The sequence below is a fragment of the Gouania willdenowi genome, chromosome 6, assembly GCF_900634775.1.
Source record: "Gouania willdenowi chromosome 6, fGouWil2.1, whole genome shotgun sequence".
NCBI classification, from domain to species: domain Eukaryota; kingdom Metazoa; phylum Chordata; class Actinopteri; order Blenniiformes; family Gobiesocidae; genus Gouania; species Gouania willdenowi.
Genome location: NC_041049.1, coordinates 14,672,438 through 14,699,830, shown reverse-complemented (window position 1 = coordinate 14,699,830; position 27,393 = coordinate 14,672,438). Strand labels below are relative to the sequence as shown.

The 27,393-nt window shown below is 38.5% G+C and overlaps 1 protein-coding gene across 1 annotated transcript in view; it reads left to right on the top strand.

Annotated features, from left to right (window-relative positions):
* Window positions 1-26,397, top strand: part of pdzrn4 (PDZ domain containing ring finger 4) — a 48,930-nt gene extending 22,533 nt beyond the window's left edge. The window contains exons 3-10 of the mRNA XM_028451502.1: window positions 7,867-8,132; window positions 8,764-8,866; window positions 17,682-17,780; window positions 20,181-20,243; window positions 22,784-22,885; window positions 23,075-23,194; window positions 23,484-24,524; window positions 24,614-26,397. Of these exons, the coding sequence (XP_028307303.1) occupies window positions 7,867-8,132; window positions 8,764-8,866; window positions 17,682-17,780; window positions 20,181-20,243; window positions 22,784-22,885; window positions 23,075-23,194; window positions 23,484-24,524; window positions 24,614-25,186 (2,367 nt within the window). The 3' untranslated portion in view covers window positions 25,187-26,397. The remainder of the gene's footprint in view (window positions 1-7,866; window positions 8,133-8,763; window positions 8,867-17,681; window positions 17,781-20,180; window positions 20,244-22,783; window positions 22,886-23,074; window positions 23,195-23,483; window positions 24,525-24,613) is intronic.
* Window positions 26,398-27,393: the final 996 nt, after the last annotated feature.

Genomic DNA, 27,393 nt, shown 5'->3' with positions numbered 1-27,393 from the left:
TGAGTGTACAAAACATAAAGGAATAACAACAGGAAGTAGAACACACTCATCACACTCTATCAAACTTCAAATTGTCTGTGATTTAATCAAATTACTTTATATAAAGTATTGCAATCTCACACTGTACTGTTGAACACAGATTCAGGAAAAGTGTCAGTTCTCATTCTATTGGATCTCAGGGCTGCATTTGACACTGTAGACTATAACATTTTGTTGCACAGATTGCAAACATTGGTGGGACTAAATGGAAAAGTAATGCATTGATTTAAGTCATACTTGGAGGAGCGAAGTTATTTTGTAAGCATTGGAAACGTTGACTCTTATAGATTACCAATTATCTGCGGGGTTCCTCAGGGCTCTGTTCTTGGACCCCTTCTGTTTAGCCTTTATATGCTTCCTTTAGAATACATTTTACAGAACTTTAAGGTTGATTATCAGAGCTACGCAGATGACACACAACTATATCTATCACTGAACCCAGATGACTATGGTCTCGTTGAGGTGTTGTGTGACTACTTAGAAAAAGTAAACTGCTGGATGAGTGAAAACTTCTTTCATCTAAATCACGACAAGATGGAAGTGATGGTTTTTGGTAACAGGGAAACGAGGTCTGCTGTCAGCGAGTATCTTGAGTCTCTATCCTTAAAACTTAAAAAACAAAACCTTGGTGTTCTGATTGACTCAGATCTGACATTCAGCAGTCAGATTAAATCAATTACAAAAGCAGCCTTCTACCATCTAAATCATGTTATTGTTTACTCAATGTTTTTACTGCTGATTTTAATGTTCTCGTTGATTTTTAGGCTGTTGATTGTTTTCTGTTGCATTTTTGATCATGTCAACTTTAAATCACATTGAAAATGCCTTGAATTTGCATTTGCCTTACCCTTGTATACACACTCGCCAATTCGTACACATCCAAACTGGGTTGTGAATGGAGAGAATGAGAACCCATGCACAATCATTATTATTATGAATATAAAAAAATGATAATAAAATCAAAATTTGGGCTCTGATTTTGCCTTGAAAGAGTATTTAACATCAACGCTTTGGCCTAGCATGATGTCATAGAAACCAGTATACTTTCACTCTCAGAAGGTCCTAAGTTTTAATCCCTGGTTGACTTCTCTGTGTGGAGTTTGCATGGTCTCTTTGTGTTTGCATGGGTTTTCTTAAGGGTATTCCGCTTCCCCACAATTCCAAAATATGCATACAAGACTGAGTGACTACAAAATTTCTATTGTTGTGAAGTTGTGTTTATTGGTTGTAGGATTGTTAGTAGAAAATTCACTTAACCCAGTCCACAATAAAGCAGGTGCAGAACTTTATTGGAGGAATACATTCATTGATTGTATTCAGTATTTGATTAACCATGATGAACTGCATTGTTAATCCTAATTCAATTCTAAACATTGCTTAGCATTAGCTTTAACATAATGATACAACGCAGCGTTAAACAATGGTGTTAAACGTATCTAATTAATTGGATTTAGTCAAAGCTGTGTAATTACTGAAATCCTCTCCTGACCCTTGGCGGCGACATGTCTAGTTAAATCAAGGCGTACCTGGTGCTGATGCTTCAGAGAGACTGTGGTAAACGAGTAACGTGGTTAAAGGAATATTTTAGTCCTTTGTTTAGTCCTGTGTGTTTTCCCTGGTTGCTTGTTATTCATTCGTCACAATATATTTCATCCTGAATAGGATGGGATTCAGTTGATCAGGCGTAGAGAACACCAGTTGCCCAGCCTGCCACTCAAACCTATGAACCCCCCCCCCACACACACACACACACAGACACCACTGCTTCTGCTGCACGGCTGATATTGCATGTCAAAGATTTTGATTATTAAAATGAGACATTTATGACAGTGAGGCTGATTCGATCACATCAACGCACTGAAAGAAGGAATAGAAATGAGATTTGGCAGATTACTGAATCTCACCACCTGCGTTTTCCTCATTCCTCACTGAACATCCTTTTCTATGAATGTAAAAGTAGTCTTACTTGAATTGATCTGAAGTCTACAAAAATTATGATCTGAGGATTTGGGGTGGGGGTGTAAGAATGACACACAAGGGCAGTGTTTGAATGGATGGATTGGGGGCTGGTGCATGCGTGTCTCCTGTGTACAGTCCATTGTTAGCCTCTTCAGTGCGAAACAAAGCTATTATTGTGTAAAAGAAAGCACTATATTGTGTTAAGAAAGCCCCACATTTTGTGTCGGTCTGCATTGAGCATCTTTTGTGTCTGATGTCATGCTAAAAGTGTGTTTATTTGGGTGTCAGAGTGACACCATAGCTGTCAGGTTGAGTGGTTTCCATCACGTTTTATCTCTGAGGCAGAAAACACTCATTTATCAACAGCCACCACACACACACACACACACACACACACACTCTTATCTCCAGCGTTTTCCTTATCGTTCCAGTTTGTATTTAAAAGTGGAAACATTTAAGCATCTTTGAGGCCAACTGATAAATCCCTGTCACGCTTTTAAAGGTCAGCACATTGTCCTGGACTGAAGACATCAGGGCCAACACTGAGGGCTATAACTGTGGCAGCAGGTCTACACACATATGGTGTCGTTATGTACGGTATGGGACGCCGATTGTAAAGTTGCGTATGTTAAAATAAACAGCAACTTTTTTGCACCATTTTGCAACAAACCCCGTTTAAAAAAGGTATTTTTTATGGTTGACCCAGATTTACGGCAATATTTGTGAAATGTGCTTTTCTTGTAAAAAATATAATGTGAATGTTGAATTTAAATGTTAAATATTAAATCCAAATCTAAATGTTAAATCTAAGGGCCTATATAACGCTAGATAATTATATACTGGATTTATCTCCGTTAGTTGGCTTCGCCAAACCAAACATACAGAAGCTGTCTAATCAGCATCTTGATATGCCACACCTGTGAGGTGGGGTAGATTATCTCTGCAAAGGAGAATTGCTCACTAACACAGATTTAGACACATTTGTGAACAATATTTGAGAGAAACACGTCTTTTGTGTTTATAGAAAATGTTTTAGATCTTTGAGTTCAGCTGATGAAAAATGGGAGCAAAAACAAAAGTGTTGCGTTTATATTTTTGTTCAGTGTAATTCATGGTCCTAATTCATTTGGTCTGAAAGCGTCCAACGCACGCAGCCTTTATCAGCTGACTAATGTAGGTCCGTGAATCAGATAAAAATCTCTCTATTTCCTATAGGATGTCAAGGGTAAATGAAAAAATTGACTGATGTCTACATATTCTCTCACCTGTCAGCTGACAGAGATGTGTTCACAATGATCCTCCTTTTATTGGCCAGGTCGTTTTCTAACAGAACTGATTGGTCAGGAGGTGGGGCTTTAGTACTCGCTCAGATCTTACCCAGAACAAAACCTGGTCCCGACCAGGTTAGTCGTTCAGCCTATGTTACCATGGTGATTTAGCCCCGTAAGACGTTAGCCAGCATCGTAGGACAGCACACACCAATTAAATCCCGGAAGTTAGCACAATAAGAGGAAATACAGCTTCGTAGTGTAAATGGTAAAAAAAATGGACTTGATTTATATAGCGCTTTATCACCACACTGACGCAGTCTCAAAGGCCCTAAATGTTTAATCTAAATCTAAATATTATATCTAACTCTAAATGTTACATCTAAATCCAAATGTTAAATCTAAATGTCATGGGTGAGCTTTTATTTTGGTACTTCGGTGAACTTGCATATTAGCTAAATATTTAGTTTCACCTGTGACATTTAGATTTAACATTTATAATTAGATTTAACATTTATATTTAATATTAAACATTTAGATTTAACACTGACACTATTTTCACAAGAAAAGTACATTTCACAAAATTTGCTGTAAATCATGTCAAAAGTAACATTTAAAAAAAAAAAATCACATACATTTGTTGCTTAATGTTGCAAAAACTTGCTGTTTATTTTAGCATGCAGTGTGCACAACTTTACAACTGGCGTCCCATACATAACGTGCACCAAATACTGGTTTCCAATTAATATCCATGTATCTTTCATACCTTGCACCTTAAAAAAAGTTACCAATTTTCAGCAGTTATTCAGTCTATGAAATGAAGCCCCATGAAATGCCGTCTCGCTCCGCCTCCACTTCAGCTTCAACTACAATGGAAAGCCTTTCCTCAGGGTTGATAAGAGTACTTATGGGAATTTATGACCATTATTATGGAAGGGGTTTTTGTGATGTCAGGCATTGATGGTGGACAAAAAGGCCTGCTTTACTGTCTTCACCATAATTCATTCCAAGGGTCGCTCATGATGAATTGGAGATTGTCCTCAAGCGTGTTCTATCAGGACTCTTTCAGGACAGCTCATTCATACATTTAATAACCTTACTTTGTGCACAGAGACATTCCAGGGTTGTCGTTTGGCAATATGGTGTATTTAATGAAATTTGAAGAAGTTTCACAAAAAGACAATTTCTCTACCAGAAGTGTAATATAATAAGCTTATTCGAGTGCACTTATCAAGTACTATATATGATGTGTTTTTAAGGCAAGTAGTGGGAAATTGGTGGAATTTTGTGCGACCCTCAAAGTAAACCCACAATATGAATACAAAAAAATAATGATGTGAGAAAAATACACTAGACAACAAGAATATACAAAATGACAACAAAAATACACAAAATGACAACAAAAATAACACAATAGGACAGCAAAAAAACACTCAATAGGACAGCAATACCACAAAAAATTCAACAAAATAACACAAAATGACAACAAAAAACATTTAAGCTTTGAGAAAAATACACTAGACAACAAGAAAACACAAAATGACAACATATACACAAGCATTACTCCAAAAATGCACAAAATGAGGAAGAAAATACACAAAATGACACAACATAATTACAAAAACAAAAAACAAAAAAATGTTTTTTCTTGTACTAATGCTTAGATTGGTCATTATTCCTATTACTGACATGAATGTTTATGTTGTGGTCCCCTGACAATCACTTTATTTCATCCCCAGTTGCCCACCTCCGTTTTAAGGTTTAGATTAATACTAATACTTTTTAATTTCCAATGTCAGCTATTTGGTCCTTTGTAGATAAATTCTGCTCTGTTCAAAATATGAAAACAATGGACACAAAGACATGTCCAACATAAAGAAATTGACATTTTCACTTAAGACTGCAAATCAATGGTAGCCTACACACTACACTTAGTGAACACTTTGTGTGGACACGGACACACACACACACACACACACACACACACACACACACACACACGAGACACACTGTATCCACTCCTCACTAAGTGTAGCGCATCACTTTGAACCTTGACCTTTAGGAGAGAGTACTTGGACCCACAAGAAGGTTTGGTTTAGGACTATTGGGAACCATTTTTATTGGCAATGATAACCTTTAGCTTGAGCAGGATATGAAAGGCGCACTGGATTGTTGGTTCATTACATCTTCTCCCAAGAGCAGCTGTGAGCTCGGACTATTTTTGGTGTTCTTTGGTGGGTAATATTGGATGTAATCAGGTGATTTTTATGTCTGTGTCACCTCAGGAGCATTTGAGTGATAAGAAAAGCATCTTGTCATCAAAATGGAATTATAGCCTGATATTGATGGAATTTACACAGCTGTGCTTCAACTTCACTTACACAACTTATTCAAACCAGGAATCGAGAGAGACGTGTCATATAGTAAATACTTATATGAAATTACATTCCGTGTGGAAAAGAAAACACACCTGGAGTAAATAATAAAAAGTCAGTAAGACCAACTGCAATACAAATTATAATATTACATATATATATATATATATATATATAAAACATTACATAAGGCTTAGAAATACTGTATATTTCCAACTTCTCCAACAATCTCAAGCTCCTCATGTGCCATTTAATTAACTGCTGCACTTTAAGTCCAGCAAATATTCCGAACTGGGCACGATGCACACAAACCTCTGTGCACACACACACGTACATAAATAAAGCACGTTCAGAGACACCAGAGCCTTTGTCGCATCTGCTGGCCATTAATCAGCTTCCAGTTAGTTGATCAACAGGCAGCTTGAATGGAGGAACAACAGCAGGTAAACACGTTGGCAAGTGTACTTACGCAATGATTTCTTGCCTCCCAGACCATTCCCACTGATTGGAAATTAATGTGTCCATCTGGACCTTTGCATAACTCCAAATGTTGGGGAAGTTTGTTAAATTAATGCCGAGATATGAAGTTTGGAGGAGAACGAAAAAGATTAATGTGTGAGAAGTAGCCATTCTTTTAAGTAATAATAATAGTAATGTCTGCTTTTCTATGTTTTAGCAGTAGTGCAGTTTGTTTCCAGTAAATCTTTAAGTTCTTGCTACGAGAAATCTTAATGTGCAATTAGAGCCTGATCTTAATAAATGGTAGCATAAGGATGTTTGGTTTTACAATAAAATACAACAAAACACTTTTTAGCAGAGATGACAAGTAATGAAGTACAAATAGTTTTGTGACTGTACTTTTTTCTGGTAACTGTACTTTACTTCTGTTTGGTTTTTTTTGTGACTTTATACCTTTACTCCTTACTTACTTAAATATATGTACTTTCTACTCCTCACTATTTACAACATTTAATTGAGCATTTGCATTTTTTCTTAAAACATTGTATTTACAAATGTTATCTCTAATGAGTGTTAAATTCTCCAGGTGTTCATAAAGGGCAACAGATTTCATTTATTTTCCTGCACCAGTTTTCTACAAGTTCTTAAAAAATAAAATATATGTAATTTTCTGATTTAAAAACCCTGTCATTTGTTTTACTTTTTATACTTCTACTCGAGTAAGGGAGCAACTTCAATACTTTTACCACAGTTGTTTTTTATTCCAGTGTCTATACTTTGACTTGAGTACTGAAGACTAGTACTTTTGCCATCTCTACTTTTTAGCGTCGATTTTAGTTGTCAATGAATTTTGCTTATACATTATGTATAATTCCTATATTTTTGATTTGAACATTAGCTGTCAGAGCTCGCTGGGTTGTAAACCCACCAATCTACTGAAAAACAGTTTACAATATTCTCCCCTCAGAAAAAGATTCTGTTAAATGAGTCCTGACATCTTACGTGAAAACAGAGCGCTAGTAGACTAAGTATGTCGTAACAGCCATAACTTTGTGTTTTAGGGTTATGTGACCAATTATAACGCTAATATTAGAATGCATTTTCATCTTCATCCTGGCTTGCAAAACTGTGGTTTTACTTTGATAGTTGTTTTTATATTGGTCACTGTTCCACTGCATTTTGGGTCATGGGTATTAAATAGACACTACTTTTTAAAAGGTATGAAATCTTTCCCATAGGAGTCATTTCCATCCATTGCTGTTCTCCACTTTACAGCTCGTTTCCCTCAATCTGGAGCATTATTCTGCATTTAATGGGCGTGAGGGTTTAGGTATTTGATGTAAATAATGCATCATAAACTGGCCCATTAAAGGGTTTTCCCCTCCCTTAGCAAACGTTGCAGTCTAATCCATTGTATTGCCCATGTAAATTTGTTCACGGCGTAAAGTCTCATTTTCAGAGAAACTGGTCAGCAGTTTGTGTCTGTGCCCAGTGGGAAAGTGAACAGTGCAAGCACGAAGAAAAAAGTACTGTTGTTTCTCCATCATGAGATTAGCACTTAACTGTGAGCACAGGGGATTGTAAAATGCACCATAGACAAATAAAGGTTAAAAAGACTATGGGGATTTTATGTAATCTTACTTGGTCTCTTCCCGCTAACTTGTTTTCCTCTTTCTTACAAACAATTAACTTCTTTACACAGTTGCTGTAGTGCTACAATGCACTAGTGTCCCAGGAGACTCATTGCTCTAATCTCACTCCCTCAGGTGAACGGACGCGACTTCTCCAAGGTTGAACACGATGAGGCAGTGGTGGAAGCCATCAGACGAGATCCAATTGTAGTCCAGGTTCTCCGGCGCACGCCCACCAGAGCCGCAGCCGCTGTGGGCCAAAGTAGTTCACCGCAGGATGTGTGTGTGGTTGATGTTTGCACACAAACCGACATCACTTTCGAGCATATCATGGCACTCGCGAAGCTTCGACCGGCCACCCCACCTGTCCCTGACATCTGTCCGTTCCTGCTGTCAGATAGGTAAGGCCAAGTCCTGACTCACTGAATTAGCTTGAGGGGACTTTCTAAAATAATACCCTGGAATATTTTTCTTCAAAATCTTGTTAACCACAGCGAGGTAATCAGTAATCGAGACTAAATCTCCCCAAGGTTATCCTCTCTTTCCATTACAGCTATGAAGAAGTTATTGTGTTAAAACTCCAAGTAAAGCTGATTAATGTGATATCATTATGCAAAGCCAACCCTGTGTGTAGTAATTGCTTTGTTGTCCTACATCCATTTCTTTAAATGCAAGCCTTTGCAGGACAATTAAAAGCTACCGGGTGCATAGAGCAGCCCATAATGCTGCAGTCATTTGATAGCTGTTTATAGAGCTGTCCTGGGAAGCAAATAATTATAATTTGTCACAAGTATTTAGTCAGGTATTGAAAAAAATTGCTTAGCTGATGTCTAGACCTACTGTTACCTTTAAATAAAAATCATTAGAAACAATAAAATATAAACGGTAAATCCTGCTCTTCAAATCGATCCATTATTTTTGTAAGGGCTGCAACATTACACACTTTATAGGCAGAGTTAGAGAACACTTAGGCACTTGGAAGTTAGGCGGACATAAACTTTAACGTCTTCTCCCTCTTTCTGTCCTCTGCAGCTGTCACTCCATCCATACAATGGAACACGAGTTTTACGAATGTCCAGAGTATCTCTCCAATACCCCAGCAGAGGTGGACAGGACGGAAGAGTATGAATATGAGGTAGGACCTCTTTTTATCCACAATCATTTCAACAACAAACCATCCTTTATGATTGAAAAAACAAAACAAAATGTTATTGAGTTTTTCTTTTCCAATCCATTTTTTGTTGATTTGGTCAACAAACTCCAGTCATAGAGAATGTTATAGCCATTTAAGAGGTTGTGATCAATAAAACCATGTATTTTGTTCTTTTCTTCCTTAAAGAGTAACTAAACCCTCTAAAACTGTTTTCTTTCTGCTGAAAACAAACATTTTAATGTATAAATTTATGTTGTCGATTGATTCTTGTCCAACTCTTGACATTTTAGTCAAAGTATTTCAATATGGCATAACCCGGCTATTACAATCAAATTTTGCTATTGGACTAGAATGGTGGTTTTTGACATTTTGGTGGCTTCTTACATCACCAACCGCCACTGTTGGCCCCGCTCCTTCTACAAAAACTATGCTCTGCAATCTCTGGACAGTAGGTTGGATTGAGAGAATCATGAATAGAGAGGTACAGTGAGTACTGAGTAGGTAGTTAGCATTGCATAAATTGTTCTTTGGAGATTTTATAGAAAAGACTGGAGGGTGTTAACTCCTCTCCAGGAGTCCCGCCCATAATCAAGACTTAAAAAAAAATTGAATAATAATAATCCAGTCAAGACACAGCCTCAGGGTTTAGTTACTCTTTAAGGATGGAGAAATGAGAAAAATGCATGATGAACCCCAAATTCTGTACACTAATCATATACCATATTAGCTTTGATCATATTTCCTTTGATGGCTATCAACAAAGTATACTTATGATGATCTTGTGCAACTAATTAGAAGTCCCAGGGCCAGAGTTTTGCATTTGAAGCATATAGGGTGAAGTTAAATCATGTAATAATTGGTTCTTCTAAACTTTGAGCTGTATTTACATCAAAGTGTTGTAAACTTTTGGACATTAACATGTGTGTAGTATATTTGCTATCCTTGCAGTATGAATGTATCAGTTCACGACAAAGCATCAAGTACCGTAACTGATATTCCTGTCACCAGAACAGTAGGGTTGTGGATAAAGTGCTAGATACAGAATAGGGAAAAAAAACATGCATGCAGAATAAAGAATGGAAACATTGATTTTCTTTTGTCTCCTAAATGCAGTGGATCAAATGGGCTCCATTGTGTAATTCACAATCCCAAAGGATAATACAAAAACCCACCTGATTTATGACTGTGACAAAATTCACAACAATACAAGAAAGACTGCAGCAAAACAATGCCAGAAAATTGCTATAAAAGCAGTGTCTTCCACAAATACTCTGAGGAGGTTAAAAAGTCTAAGGCTTCAGATGGAGCAAAGCAACATGTGAAGTTTTCTAGATGTTGAAGGCTTTGAATATCCCGTACCTTCCTTGTCTCTGAAAATCCATTAACAAATTCTTCTGCACTGACGAGTTTTCCTGGTCTGAAGCCACAAGAGTGTCCATTGTTATGGATGCACGATGCTTGTGAGTCAGTGCACCTCGAGGTCAGGCCAGGTGACAATAATGGCTGACATTTGCTACTGTCTGTGATGCTCTTTGGCTTAATAGACACTTTCTGGTTCAGTGAGCTGCATTGTGGGTCATTAGGCTTCCTCTGATGCCAGCTGTGGCTTTACCTTTCAGCATCTCCTGGGTGAAAGAGTCTTCTGTCAGGGTTGGAGTTATCGCAGAGGGTGCACGTGTGTGTGTGTGTCAGCAGTGGGATTAGAGCAAGGCCAACACACACGTACAACAAGCCACACCTGTACACGTCCTAAATCAGCTGTCCACACTTTTCACTCTCCATCCATGTGTATCTAACGGAAGCATGGATGGCTTTCTTCTTGGATGAACACAAATAGGGCTGCTATTCCCAGGAACATTACTTCTGACTGACAAGTTCAGCTTCACTGCAAAATGATTGTACTCAGGGGATTCTCTGTGCCATAAAAATTAGCATTTACCTTGAGTTGTCACTATTAAGTTTTTTTAAACCCTTCACGAGGGATATTGCACATTCTTTCCTTTTTCTCACAACGGTTAGTATAATCTTTAAGAATAAAAGTTCAACCAAAAGAAGATTAAAGCTGCAGTATGTAGAATCGTGAGACAAGCACACTGTCCCCTTCCCTCACTGTTTCAAAACCTATCGTCCCTTTCCGGTATCCTAATGAACGCGCACAACTGTGGAGCTCTTAGCGACTTCTCAATAAAGACTAGTGACAAATGTAGGGACTTTATCTTGTGTTATTGAAGTTTTCTGATGTTTGAGAGACATAAAAGCACATGTCACTAGCTGCTGTTAGGACAGTAGGAGCCTCAGAGCTGCTACTCTGCCACAAAGGAGATTGCGCACAGTCCGCCCAACACACAGAGTCAGAGGGACCTACGCGGACTCCTTTCCGCCCGAACATGTTAGATCTTTAGACTGTTACTTCTCCACATCTGTCTTTTCTTTTTGCCGCTTGCTTTGTCATGTAACCGCTGTGCCGCAATGTAGATTTTTACCATCAATGGTACGTGAATGCTCATTGACTTCAGTCGAGCAGCCAATAGTAAAGCCCAAAACTGCTCATGGAGCACTCTGTTTGTAGAAAGATCTCAGATTGGCTGAAATCCATCATGCTCCTGGATTTGTAAAGCTGATTTACAGGGCCAAGAGAAGGAGAAAAGTTTTGGTGTCTACTCACAACACTTTGGATTACAATATGCTTAAAGGTGATTATGAATTTTTGACCAAATGACGTGAGAAAAAAAAAAAAAAAAGAAAAAAAAAACTTACATACTGCAGCTTTAAGCAAAAGTTTCCTAAATTCACCCTTTTTTACATTAAAAAAAAGGACACACTTTAAGCTGTCCTCTCTGACAATGAGAAGAACAAATTCAGAGATGTTCAGAAGGCAAGACACAATAAAGCAAAAGTTTATGTATTAAGAAGTAGCTCATTAAAAAGGCAATTAAGAATGAATGCCTCATTTTATTATTGCATTGTCCCAACTGTAGGGAGACTTGAATCCGGTTGTAAAATGCACTCCTTTACCTTTTAATGAGCCAGAGATAACGGTGGATCCTAAAGTTTCCAAGCGGAGCAAACCACTTTACGCTAAAGGAAGCCTGATGAGATTCTCTGATCAGAGAATTAAAACATCATCTCCTATGCTCTTATTTTCAGACAATAAATGTTAATTTTTCAAAGAATTTCATTCACATTGTATGAAAATTAAGACAACATTTACGACCATGTGTAGTGATAATTAATTAATATATTTTAAACAGCTATTGATCCACTAAAGCAGTGGTTTTCAACCTTTTCAGCCCGCGACCCCAAAATAAAGGTGCCAGAGACCCCCCAGTGCACCTGAAGGTGGTTGAACACAGACATGTACAATGAAGAACAGTCATGTGGAGACAGGGTCATCTATAAGGGGTAATAAAGGGGAGAGATTTTTGGGGTCCATCCATAAAGTCAGCAAAATGATGGTCCATTGTTCTATGAATCTGTGATAACCACATGTATTTATTTATCTGTATAATATCCACTGTTATCCAAGAAGTTTATTATTATTTGTGCCATAGTATATAGTCATGTTAAAGATGTAAGTCCTTGTTTTAATCAGAAATAAAATGGGTTAAAAGTGACCAAAAGAAATGGAATTTTAAAAACCACAGAATTTGTTTAAAAGTTGCAAATTAGAGTGGCCAAAAACAGACAGAAAGAGTAGTAAAAACTGTTCAAAGTGTCAATATTGGAACAATTAGTTTAAACTAGTAAATAATGGGCATGACAAATAGTGAATAGTGTTGTTAAATTGGCAAAAAAAAATAAGCATGGAATATGGTAAAAAGTATACTTACATGATTTTATTTTCACTTCTTTGTATTATTATTATTGCACTGTTTTTATTATTCTATTTTTATTGTAAAGTGCCCTTGGGTGGCCTGAAAGGCGCTTCTTAAATAAAATGAATTATTATTATTATCATTATTATTTTTAAAAGAGGTTAAAAGTGACAATAATGGGTCAACATATGCACCATTAGGTGGTAAAAGTGGTGGAAAGGGTTTAAAAGTGCTGAAAATGTCTTGAAAGTGGAAATAATGTGCAGAAAAGGCATTGAAATTTCATGGAACAGTGGCAGAAATGAATTACAAGGAGCATAAATATGGTAAGAAAAAGTGATGAAAATAGATTCAAAACTGGCAAGTTTGGTGTAGTTGCAGAAAAAGGGTAAAAATTTAAAATATTTGTAGTTCATTGATGGCCCTCCCAGTGTCTTGTGAGTCACAACCTCAAAGTTGAGAACCCCTGAACTAAAGTATGGAACAAATTAAACTTCTGATGGTCTGAAAACACACAAAAGGCATTAAAATGTATATATTATACCATTTAATTACTCTAGTGGTACACTGACTCCACTTTTTTATTGATGTTGGAGGAAGTCATGAACACTGGTCAGCAGTGAGCACTAAAACAATGGAGCATGAATATAAATATATGGCTTGCGAGCCAAATGAGGCTCATCAGAGTTACCAGTTCAGCTAATGGGGTGACTCATGGTAAATGTTAGAGAGAAAACAATAATCCCAAAGCAAGTCTCTTTATCAGTGGTTCTCAACTGGTCTGGGTTCATATTGATTATTAGCCCCTGATAAGCAGCCGTGACTCCAGTAAGGAGTACTTTAAGGAAGAACGAGTGGTTTAAACATTTCTTTTTCATGCTATCATGAAAACACCCTGAACCCTAAATATACCAGTGTAGAGTGAGCTGTCAGCTTTTTCCTTTTCCTATGATTGAGTTGTTATCACTGTGAAAGGCAGCTGTGGTGAAGTAGTCACAGCTGAGAGGATATCATCATCTACCTCGAGGAAACAATGAGCCAGGGAACATTAGAGTCGGCAGTTATTTCCTTTGAATGAAACATGAAGTAACCGTTAAGTGCAGAATACAATGAAACGCCATAACCAGATGTTCAATGTGTTTCTAAATGATAGGAATATCCATTGGTAATGTGTCTTGATGTGTTTTTTTTAATTTATTTTTTTTTTTTTTTTAGAAATCCACTCAGTGCAACGATAAATTCCTTCTATTTCCCACGTAGTGTGAGCTAGATTAAATGAGTTAATAATAAGTCAATAATAAGTCATGGCTGTGCAGTATTTCATACTCCACATTAGCACAGATTAGCATCCAATCATCTCCGATTGAGCTTCTCTATATGGCTACGGCTTCACTCAATCAATCATCTACAGGAACTTTGCAAAGCACACAATATACACTGACGTTAAGGCAGTGGGGGCTCCCTGATCCCGCTGTGAGCAGCTGTCAGTGTTTGGACAAATTGGGAAGTGTAGTGAACTGGCAAGGTGTGTGTGAGCAGTCAGGACCAGAATACGTACTGAACAAAACCCTTACACAGACCATTCCTTTGAAGGTCGAGGCTGTTTGCACAGGGGGTTAAATGCCACAGAAATTAATTTCTCCCCCTGTCAATCTCTGCTATCGTTGAGCTCCCTGGCACCAGAGAGCACGTGTGTGCGTGTGTGTGTGTGTGTGTGTGTTGGAGTTTCCATGGCTCTGCATTAATTTCTACCTCCCACCCTCCTCTCTGTCCACTTTATACCTCCCCGCTCCCCTTTACACCCCTTCTTTCATAAAATCACAGCAGTGAAATGAATTGGGCAGAGTGGGGTTAATAAAGATTACCCCTCGTGTTATCTTTATGTGATTACATTTATAAACAGCAGAGATGAAATGAACTCATGGCGGGAAAGGGGAAATTAGAATGGTTTCCTGTGGGAAGGGGCCAGCTTTCTGGGTTCACTTTCAACTGACTGGCTTTTATTTAAAAATCAATTAACAGGTCCATTTCATATATGTTGACTGATATTGGTTTTAGGACAGTAAATTGTCTCATCTGACAGAAGTGCAAAGTTATCACAAAACTGTAGTTTGAAGCAGAGGTGAAAGTAACAGATTACAAGTACTCACGTTCCTGTAATTGAGTTGCTTTTCTGTGTACATGTACTTTTATGAGTATATTCCTAAATCGGTAATTTTACTTGTACTTAAGTAAGTTTTAAGAGAAGTAAAGTAATTAGTTACATTTCTACATTTCTTATTTATTTTGTTTTTAAATGATCAACGGACATTAGCATCGTTTACATGGGAGCTTTAATTCCTCAGAATAAAATGTAATTCCTCTTTAACCTGACTTTGCAAACACCTAACTCCTAATGCTAATTTAATTCCAAATTAAATTCAATTCCGAATTAGGTGGCTGGTTTATTCCGTTTTTAATTCCGAATTAAATAATTCCTCTTTCTTGCAAACAGTTAACAACACTTAAAGCCACTTTAAGTTAATTCCAGTCATTTTGCGCATGTGCGACTTGCGACGATGACGCGTTTGTGACGACATAATTCAACATGGCAGCCCGGAATAGAGCCGACACTATTTAAAAAGAGTCTCAAAAGACATGGATATAATGAAAAGAGACATAAACATGGACACACGGAGATCACCAAATGGAACGGCTGCATCGGACGGGTGATACTAAGACCCGGAGGCGGAGTAAATCCGTTCCCGTACTGCTGCACAGGCTGTAATATCACCAAGTTAATCATTGTAACGGTTGATAGAGCTACTATCTTTACCAGGAAGCAACTCTTTATTGTTGTCTGGAGTTTTACTGGGCTTTTTTAATGGTGATTAGTTCATATCTCTCTTCAGTGCGTTATTTTCGAGCTATTGCTTCAAAACTACAATCAAAATAAAGGTGAAAACAGTTCTCATGTAGTCTTCTGTGTTACAGCCGACAATAAAAGGTTTGTTGTGTGGTTCTCCCGATATGTCATGTTGTCCCCCTGTCCAATCAGAGCCTTCCCAACACCCAGACCTACAGCGGAATTATCTAAAGCCGAATAAACCAGTTTTCCATGTAAACCTCAGTTCGGGAATTACTATTTCCATGTAAAGACGAAGCAGAACACTTCAATTCCGAATGATTTAATTCGGAATAAATAATTCTGAATTTAAAAAAAACATCATGTAACCGTGGTCAATGTGAAACTACAATAAATGAAATGACCAGACAACAATCAAATGCATCACATCGTAGCCGACCAACCAGACTGTTTTGAGTTTCAGAGCTCATAAATTAGAGCCTGAGAATTGGTTTTATTTTGAATTGAATTCATTGGTGTTATTTAATTAAAAAGAAGAATTGTGCATTTTGACAAACCTTTTATTTTATACAGATGCCTTTTGTTGATAATAAATTATGTTCCAATTGTGCAAGATTGTCTCTTCCTTTTTAAGTTTATACATGAGATGTCGGGGGTGAAAGGAACTATGGTAGTAACTTTTACTTTGAGTACTTAATTGAGCTACTTTTTACTTGTATTTGAGTATTGTATGTATGACTTACTTGTACTTGAGTACAATTTCAATCAAGTAACAGTACTTCTACTTGAGTAGGATATACAGATCAGTACCATTTGCATCTCTGACTAAAAAAATCTGAATCAGAATCACTTATTAATGGCCACACAACAGAGTTGGTGGAATTTATTTTCAAATTCATGAAATAAGAGAAATTAGTAACATTTTATCTTTGTTTGTCATACAACAGTGGTAGATATTCAGGACCTTAGATTACTTTGCTCCTAGATAAAACAGAATGTTTCTGGTGTTTTGAATGATTATACCGTTATGCGCTCATTACCTTTTGTTCTCAAAAGCTACCAAAACCTGGTACCAGCTTTCTAAAACATGTACAGCAAAGTCTTAGTGCTGCCACACATCGAAATGATTCTTTGTCTCAGAAGAGATAATTGTCTTTGTCTAACCACACTTTAAATTAGTGGCTTTTAAGCTTTTTTGCACCACAGGACTTTTTTTTCCACAACAAAAGGATAAATGAGCTCTCAGAGAGCGCAAACCTTCGCCAAGCATCCAATATCCTCTTCGCCAGATATTGGCAGTTATCTGCATCAGTGATCCTGATAATGGTACCATTATCATTCACACTTTAAAGGCTTGGAAGAAATTTATAACCCAATTAATAACGATACAGTAGGTCCAAATGTATGGACACCAACATTTTTTTTTTTTTTTTAAATAGCAATTCGGATCCGATCCAAATTTAACTCGTTGGGGTAATGGAGGTAGAGCTGAAGACCCAACAGGCCCGGCCAGTTTCAGTCTTACTTTCTATCATTTTAAATTAGTAATCAGGTGATGTGTTTTGAAACGCATGAGCAAAATGCACAAATGGATGCTGAGGAGTTGAATCGATGGTTGGCCTCTGGAAAATGAATAAATAATGTTAAAAAACAAAACGACTCGCTCTTGAGCTGTGTGCGTGCACAGATTTGAATAGTGTCCTATATAAGTATAAGTGAGTCAAATTTAGATTGGTCAATTACGAACAGAGATATGATTTTTTTGAAATGTCACCCAAGAGGAGATATTTTTCTGAGGAGGTTTTTCTGATTGTTTTAACTGATACAGACACCCTCCAAAAAATGATGGAAGCTTCCATTGCAAAAGGTCTATATTTGGTTAAAATTTTGACAAAATCCATTAAGTACTTTTGACATAATGCTATAAAAGCAGGTGTAAATTTTACCTCCTTATAAATTACAATATACAATTATGCTATATGGTGCCCCCACACAAAAATCTATTTGTATAAATGATCTGACAACAATTTAACTAGAAGGTAAATACTAATTAAATAATGATAATTTTCCATTCAATCGCTATTACCGGTAATAAGAAATTAATTGACGGTTTGGGTTTTTTGTGTGTTTACAACAGGAAGTGGAGCTGTGTCGGCAAAACAGTCAGGAAAAGCTTGGTCTGACTTTGTGCTACAGGACGGACGATGAGGAGGACATCGGAATATATGTCAGCCAGGTAAGAAAAAGACTGTCAAAGATTTACTGTATCAAAATACTCATTTTATTATTACCCACAACCCCCGTGGCTAACGTATCCATAGCCACGGCCAGTTGTGGGTAATAATACATGCATACGCAGCGCCCCTCATTGGCCAGTTTAGGTCACGTGATAGGTATACCACATGACTTAAAGTTCTGCCAGTTGTATTTTAGCTCATATTTATTTTTAGCTACCCTGCTAACCCTTTTATTTTAGCCTTATCCCTAACCCAACGGCTAACAGTTCTGTGAACCCTCATACCATACCAGATGACACATGAATGGAGAGGGTGCAACCATCCCCCCACTCTGGGCCTTGTCCCATATTTACAACACTGCATTATACTGATACAAACTCACAAAACCTGTTTGATCAGTGCCACAAGGAAGAGAGGAACACGAATAACAAGCATAGGCCCGTGCCTGCCTTTGATTCCCTACTAAATTGGGGGGGGGGGGGTTCCTGAATCCCTCCGGGGGGTCTCATCGAGAAAACACATTCCCTTACCTAACCTTACCCCTATCCCATCCCTAACCCTATCCCTTACCCAAACCCTAACCCATAAAATACCATAAACTGTTTATTTTTGTCAGATATGTATTTTTAAAAGTGAAATTTAACGTGTTAAATATGTTAAAAAAAAATTATATGGGGCGGTGTGTAGCTCAGTGGTTTGAGCGCCCGCCCCATGTACGGAGGCTGTAGTTCCTCACCTGCAGCGGGTCCAGGTTCGATTCCCGGCCTGGGACCCTTTCCTGCGTGTCATTCCCTGCTCTCTCTCACCCCCCTCCTGTCAAGCAACTGTCATATAAAGGCCACTAGAGCCAAAAAAATCCTTTACCAAAAAAAAAAAAAAAAATTATATGTCAAAAGTGGGATTCGAACCTACATTAGTAGAAGAAGAATCGTTGAGTGCTGCACCTTAGACCACTCGGCCATCCTGACACGGTGAAAACAAATGCACACTACGCTTATGTAGAAAAGGTCCGGAAACGTACCCATAGTCCCGGGGGCTATGGCTACATTTAACGTATATCTAGACACTTTCCCAACAACCATATGCAGAGTTTGCGGGGACAGGGGAAGCATTGCTTCACTCAAACTCTGCCTACGCCTACAACGTAAAGTTGTAAGGACTGGCTCATGATAAAATGGGTGATTTATTTAGGTGAAGTTGGTTTTATTTGCAGCAATAAGGAATCACATACAACCTTGCGCTTACACTGAAGCAGAAAATAAGTGGATCCGAGTTAGGAAGGACTGACATGTTTGCTAGTCAAAAACCTCAGAGTGAGACACGCATCGCCAAAGAAGAAGTCAGCTCTAAAAAGCTATTAACATTCCTCCTCCTTTAACATGTTTTAATTGAAGCTTGTAATTAGCTCTGAGCAGAGATCCAGCATTTCCTCACAATGTGATAGATTGCACATTCATTGAAACCCATTTACCAAACGTAAAGAGCAAAGCAGACACATATCACCAGTGTATTTCTACACACTGCAGGAATTATGGCTGATAAAATACCAACGACAGAGAAGAATTGAAATACATTCTCTCACACTGCCAGACTAACCTTAATTATGAGCTTTCAGAGCATTTCCATACAGAACTATAAAAATTATATGAGTGAACACAAAGAGACGCCAGTGAAAGCTCAGGCTTCCTCGAGGATGATCCTGCCACCAGAACGACATTAATAACAGGATTACAGACACATCCTGCCAACTAGTGCGATGTCACTTGTTTTTTCACTTGTTTCTCTTGAACCAGACACAAAAAATGTTGACAACATCTGCACCTGCCAAACCTTAAAAGATTGGGGAAAGGGTCTCCCGCTGATAAAGCACATCTATTTTTGTATGTCTAATAAAAGGATGAAAATGCTAATCCGGCTCATTAAAATGCATGTATGGAGCAGATTGGTGCTTCTAGGGAAATGCATCTCGTTTTACCTCGTTTTCCACCGAGTTCCCACATGAGTCTTTTGATCTTTAATGCAAGAACAAAAAAGTTTTACAGAATGATTGTAGAGCCTTTGAGTGCTGTACTCATGCATATCCTAGTATGCACATCCACTGGGATGCATCTAAAAAATGTGTTTATTCATCCTCATGACTTCACGCTATCTCACACCATAGCTAAGTCGCTCACATGTTGATTATTGTAATGATTAGCGTGATTGTTCAGCTAGTCACCTTCAAAACAAAATGAAAGATGCTTCTTTTCCAGGCAGGAAGGTAAGCATCTTTCATTTTGTTCTGAAGCTGACTACTGGTAGTTCTACTCACAGCAGCTGTAAAAACATCCTGACATTAGATTTTTTTTTTTGCATAATGACAAGCTGTCAACATCAATTCCCATGTCTTTTTTGTGCAGGTGGAGCCAAACAGCATAGCAGCGAGAAATGGACACATCAGGGAAGGAGATCGTATTCTACAGGTGATGAAATACAACCATTTTTCCCAAATATACTTTCTTAGACTGGACACATTATGTTAAAATAACAGAATCTTCTCAAATTTGCTCAGAAAATACCATAATTTGTATTTTTCCTAAAACAATTGACAAAGTAGACCCTTTGGCTTCTACTGGGGAACATCCAGGCAGCACATGCCTCCAGTCCGTGCAATAATATGTATATTTAATCACCTCGTTTTAAAAGGGAAATTAAAGTCCTTAGTTGCGGTTACGAAAGGCAGTACATCATCTGCAGGAATCCACTCTCTGCTCCCCAGCTTCTTTCTTTCATTATGTGGAAACACGTATGGTGTTCAAGATTGTGAGGAAGCTCCATTTTCACCATAAATTACACCTACATTAAAAATAGAACATTAAAGTTCTGCACACAAGAGCAGCCAAACATGTAGACATGATAGAAAGTGTTAGACTTTTATACTTATATAGCAGGGATGGGAAACTCTATCACAGCGGGGGCCACAAACGTGATTGTATCTGATCCGAGGGCCACATGTTCAATATTCATGTCAGCATTAACAAAAAGGGTTTTGTATTTTTTTTTTTTTTTGTCTCTGTGTAATTGTGTGTATTTTTCTGTCATTTTCTGCATTTTTGTTGTCGATTTGTGCATCTTTGGGGTTACTTTTTGTGTGTCTGTTTTATGAATCATTTTGTGTATTTTTGGAATTTTTGTGTTTTTTTTTCATTTTGGTGTTCTTGGTGTAATTGGGTGTATTTTTCTGCATTTTTGTTGTCGATTTGTGCATCTTTGGGGTTACTTTTTGTGTGTCTGTTTTATGAATCATTTTGTGTATTTTTGGAATTTTTGTGTTTTTTTTTTCATTTTGGTGTTCTTGGTGTAATTGGGTGTATTTTTCTGCATTTTTGTTGTCGATTTTGGGGTCATTTGTTGTTGTTGTTTTTTGTATTTTCCTCTCATTTTGTGTAATTTTGTTAACAGTCTGTGTGTCTTTGGAGCTACTCTGTTTTTGTAGTCATCTAATTTGTTTAGGTGGTTGTTGTGTCTGTCTTTGCTGTTGTCAATCATTTTGTCTATTTTTTTAAGTGTTCTTGTGTACTTTGTGCATTTGTGTACTAAAATTCAACTGAGGGCCACATGTGGCCCCCGGACTGCCAGTTTCCTATGTCTGCTCTATGGTAAACATCCCTTGTATGTCGCAGGTTTTATGCCTCATATGTAATCACTTTACACCCATAAGAGCTCAATCATGTGACATTTACTTGTTGTGTGCATCTATTCATATTTCCGCTCACCAGTTTCACCTCTAGAGTCTCCCCCATGATGGGCTTTAGCTAGCAGTCCATTAAAGCCTGCAGAGCCACTCAGTCTGTAAGATGTCCTGATTGCTTTCAGATATATTTGCCTCCAAAGCTTTAGTTATTAGTGTTCACATTTTATTTCTCCTGCCCGAAGGGTAGATTGTTAGGGAGATTTGAGTGTTCTTGTTTGTTGGAGGTGGTGGCGGGGGGTTGCAGTGACAATATACGTCTGTTCATTCACTTAATCGCATCTTTAACAGGGAAATGCGACACAAAAACATCAATATTTAGTGTGGTAGGATACGTGCTTGCACTTATCCTATGCAATAGATGCATTTATAATGGCTTCAAGGTTACTTATTATGTTAGAAAATGTACATATTGTCATGTTTTGTTGCTAAGTGAGTTTTTAACATGCCAAAGTTAACAATGTGATTGCTATGTGTATGACATTTAAAGATAAGGACCATATTAAAAATATTGATGTCCTCTGTCTGAAGAGGAGTGTACCAACATTACCTCCTCCTCTTCATATTTTTTGTATACTGCCCTGCCTTGTCTCAAGATAGTGTTTCTGTTCTGCTGTTCTATGAATGATAGTGGGTAGCAGGCCCAGCTGTATTCCAGGCCCTATTATCTTCGTCTGACAGCCCCATTACTCTAGTGAGGAAAAGATGAACGCTGCCTGTCAGAGAACAGTTAATTGTATGTCTCGATGGTGAAGTGAGAGCAGTCGGACTATACGCGCTTGCAATTGCCAACCTTTCACCAGAGGGGTGTCATCCCTGCCCTATTCCTTTGGGTGTGCAATGTTGGACAAGGTGTTGGCAGATAGTAACAAAGCTAATTGATGATACATAAGAGGTTTCAAAAAAAAAAATGCTGAACTAAGTCTGGTGAAAGGAGAAAATTTGGATCATTAGACGTGTGATATCAGGAGATCTGCAGCTTCGGTGAAGCACTGAATCATCTTTTTACTGAAAGGCCTGGAAAACCTGTTGCCAACAGGCAATAATGTATTCCAACTGCTCTAAGATTCCTTGAGTAGAACACTGAGGCTTAAGTTTCCATAAGGGAAGAACAGAAAAATTGCCTTACAGCTTTGCCTTTGTTGAAGTGTGAATAGATAAGTTTGTGTGACTAGAAACTGTATTAATCCAATAACTTATAACATCACTAAACCTTCCACTGTTACCTATGCCACTATTAACATGACACCTATATTTGTGTCCTATATATAGATAAATGGCTGTGAAGTGCAAGACAGGGAGAAAGCCGTTGCCTTGTTATCAAGTGAAGAAGCACGAAGCATAATTCTGCTTGTGACAAGGCCAGACACACAGGTAAACACACACACACACACGCACACACCTACTTGCCCTATCTTGACAAGCAACAACATAACAAAGAAAACATGCTGCCTACAAGATGCCTTTCCGTCAGTGGTATTGTTGGTCTCAGACACGCGTGCACCCACACGGAGATAGAAAACCAGAGGAAAAGAGTTTTCTAACATGAGTTTGTGATTTCAGCTGGAGGAAGACAGTGTATGGCTGGATGAGGAGCAACAAGAGCTTGTGGAACAGTTGAAGGTGGAGATGCTGGAGGAAAAGCGGAAGCTGAGGGAGCAAAACTTTGGTGAAGAAGATGAGGTAAGCCTGCGAGTTGGGTATATTAAGTCAAAGCTTGACAAAAATCATCTGTTCAGCAGGCAGACGATGTCAAAAGAGCAGACATATAAACATCATTACAATATTTGCAGAAAAAAATGTTGAGGGCAGAGTTTTGGTTAAGCTGAGCATGGGTCAAAGGACCATGTGAATGTTACACTGCCTTGATTGCAAGAATTTATCACAACAAACATTACACCTCTAGTTTTTGGTCTTTAAAACAAATGAGACAACCTTTATGAAATAGATCTCATTTCTTCTCTTCCACTAGTTTCTAGGTGACGAAGACATGACAACAGACACAGCCACCTGTTCCTCCAACAATCAGGACAGTGGGTTTGGACGAAGTACAGACAGTCCTGAACACCAACCCTTGTTGGTCAAACTCCATAGGAGGAGCCCAGCTCACTGCCTGAGGGATCGGTGGCGAGGAGCTGTTGGGACACAGGAAAACAGCAGTGCAAAATCCCTGTCCACCAACCAAGGCCATGAAGGGGTAATGAGTATTCGAAATAGTGGTGGAGGAGTTTTAGGTTTGGAAAATCGCTTCCAGCAACTCCTGGAGTTAAAGTGTCAAATCAGAAATGGTGGTGAATGTGGGGTGTATTCCATTAGACACAGCATAGAGTGTAAACTCACAGAGTCAGGGGATCGGGAGGAGGACAATATGGATGAAGTAGAAAGTGAGGGCGGGATGGAACAGGAGTTGAGAATGTTAAACGATGAACTGCGCAGCATTGAGCTCGAGTGCCAGAGCATTATGCAGGCCCACCAGCTTCGCCAGTCCCATCAGAATGAACATTCCTTGTCCACACCTTGTTCGCCTGGAAGGAGTCCCAAAGATGGTCATAAGCGGTATGGCAGGCTAGCCGACATCCATGAGTATCCGGAGCGGTCGGACAGTGACAAAATGCGTGAAAATAACAGTTCCAGTGCCTACAACACAGCAGAGAGTGCAAGGTCAACACCACTGGGTATGGAGAGATCTCCTGATCACTCTCTACAGAGACGCATCAGCATCACCAACCAGAAAAACCTCAGACTGGCTTCGTCCACGTCTTCCAGTCCAATTCCCATACCCAAGCCCCCTGGCACCAGCATCCGATGCAGACCAGCAGATCCAGGCCCTGTTATTTCCAGCAGTCCAGATCAGAGCAACCCTTCTCGATCAGAGTCAGACCCAGCATTGCCTGCGGACGATGAGAGGTGTGAGAAAAAAGGAAGAACTAGAGACTCCAGCAGAGGACTTCCTTATGTTTCCCCTTACCAGACTACTCCATATTATGGCCAAAGAGGATCAAGACAATTCCAGGTATGTACCTCCAAGAGGAGCAGAAAATGTAAGGTCCGTCTACCACCATACCCTTAAGATTTGTACTGAAAAGTGTTTTTGTGTTCCAGAGCTACATGCAACTTCTACAACAGCACTCATCCTTGGAGTATTCCCAGAGCCAGCTCAGTCTCCTCAGCGTATGTCGGGATCCTATGCTCCAGAGTGGTCGTCCTGGCGAGCCCCGCCTGGAATGGAAGGTCAAAGTTCGAGCAGATGGAACACGCTACGTTGCTCGAAGGCCTGCTCGGGATCGTATACTGAGGGAGCGAGCGCTCAGGATCAGAGAGGAGAGGAGTGGAGGCATGACAACAGATGACGACGCTATGAGTGAGATGAAGATGGGTCGCTACTGGAGCAAAGAGGAGAGGAAGCAACACTTAGCACGGGCCAGAGAGCAGAGAAAGAGGAGGGAGTTCATGCAGAAGAGTCGGCTTGAGTGTCTAAAAGAGGGGCCAGCGAGTGGCGCTGAGGGCAGGAAGGAGATCAACATCTTAGAGCTTAGTCACAAAAAGATGATGAAGAAAAGAAATAAAAAGATTTTGGATAATTGGATGACCATCCAGGAGCTGATGAGTCACGGAGCCAGAGTCCCAGAGGGCTCCAAAGTACACAATGCCTTCCTATCCGTCACAACTGTTTAGCAGACACACAAAACTCCATCAATGAACACTTTCATATCTGGTGGCTCAGATTAAGGCAACTACTGCTTGGTTTCAAAAAGCTCATTTTAAAGCATTTATCTGATGATTATTGTAGCACTCCTTAGGTAACTTTGTTACTACCACTTGAACAATGTTTCAATCAGCTAACCTCAGCATCTGAAACTCTCTTATACACTTGAACAATGGCTTTAGGTAGCAGGTTGGTTTAAACAGAAGACTGGTGAGCTAACACATTAAGTGCGTGTTAAATATGTATCTATGTGAACAATGGAGTTGAAGCAACTTCTCTTGCCTCGTTCCAAGTGGCTTTTTTTTTAATGAGGAAAGTACAATATTTTTAACACTTTGTTAAACCAGTAACTTTTGTAAGCGGGATTTCTACGATGAATTGTTATTGACTATGAACATTGTATTGTATCTTGGTTATCTTTGTACAACTAATACCATCAATGCCAGGTGATGGCCAGTTTGATTGTTAGGTACGATAAGTACAGTCCTCATTTTCAAAGTATAGAAATGATTCTAATGCCATTTAAGAAGCTCATTTGTTGGTTTATTTCAGTAACAGTGGTTTTGCCTGACATTTGCCTCAAATTGTTGTCTGAATCAGTGGTGTTCATTTTATATATCGTAATTGACCAGTAGATCACAATGGAAAGGTCATTTTATTACCCACCGCATAGTAACATTGATTGGTTAACCAAACGTGCAGGTGTGAATCCATCTTTCTCCTTCCAATTATACACAGAGAGGAAAAGTCATAACTATATGGCTGTTAAACTATAAACATTTTCGAGGTGTAAGAAATGTGTGAGGGACATTGGTGGATTCGAATATTTATACGATTTTATTTATTTTGGAATGGAAGGGCGATATGTATAATTATTGTGGAATGGTGGGGGTGGTGGCATACATGCTAGGTCTATGAAGGACAGCGTGCACCCATGGTCTCACTTCTCACATATGTGAAATCACTGGCATCTAATTTCTACTGACACTTGATTCTTACTTTGAAGTAATATAGTATGAAATATGTTGAATGTCAAACAAATCTCTATTTATATTGTTTATTTGTATTTATTGTAAATTATTTTTTACATTTCAACAATTAAATGTTTTACATTAAATGGTTAGCCTTGGAAAAAATACCTTTCAACAGGCTTTGAGTAAAATTGTTTATTGTTGCTTTCAAAAGGTTTGAGCTCAGCATTTGTTAATGGTGAAGTTTGTAATAAAAAAGATTTTGGCAAAAAGAAAAATGTGATATTTCTATTTCATTCTATTTTCACTGGCGTTTATTATATGTGTGTTTGTCTGGATTATGTCAATGGAAGATTTCATTACATTTGCAACCCATAGAGAGCAGTGACTCAATTACATTTTTAAAACATTTTTGTCAAGTGTTATACAATAATCAATCAACAACATTACTTCATACCTAAATACATTTGGTTTCAGCAGAAAAAAATGATTTTGGGGTTTAGTCACTCTTTAACCAAAACAATAGATGTTCAGTTTATTCCTGATGTTGACAATTTAGGATGTCTTGCCTGCATATTGGCAGGTACAAGGGTGTTGTCCAGTGTAAAATCCTTCACACTTGCTCATTTTTGCCACAGCCTTGTGGTCACACATGAGCAGAAAAAAACAATGACAAGAGGAGTGAACAATGAGTCTGAATAGGAAAATGGAAACAGATTCCATCCTTAAAATCCAGATGGAGGAAATCTCCAACCTCAAGCTTACCCTGGACCAATCAAGACAAGACTTGGGCTGATGTGAGTACAAGATAAAGATGCTGAAAAAGGAAGAGAAAAGCACAATCGTGATTCTCTGCTTCATTTACAGCAGACTGCTCCAAAGGCTAAAGACTATTTGATTCCCTTGTTCTTCAGTCTGACTCTGTCACCTACAGTTCAGAGTCCAGAGGTGGGTATTTAACCCCCCAATTCTTCAACATTTGCTAGTCCTGTAATAACCATCAGCATGCCTTCATGTAGCCTGGAATCCATCTTGATATCCTTGTATTATTCAATGATTAATACCACTTTCTTACAAATGCTGTGTGTATGTTACACATTTACCAAATCACCAACAATGATTCTACACAAGCCTTCAGGAGTACATAACTTGACAACACTCAAGTAAAAGTACAAGCACAAAAAATCTATTTGATTACAGTAACC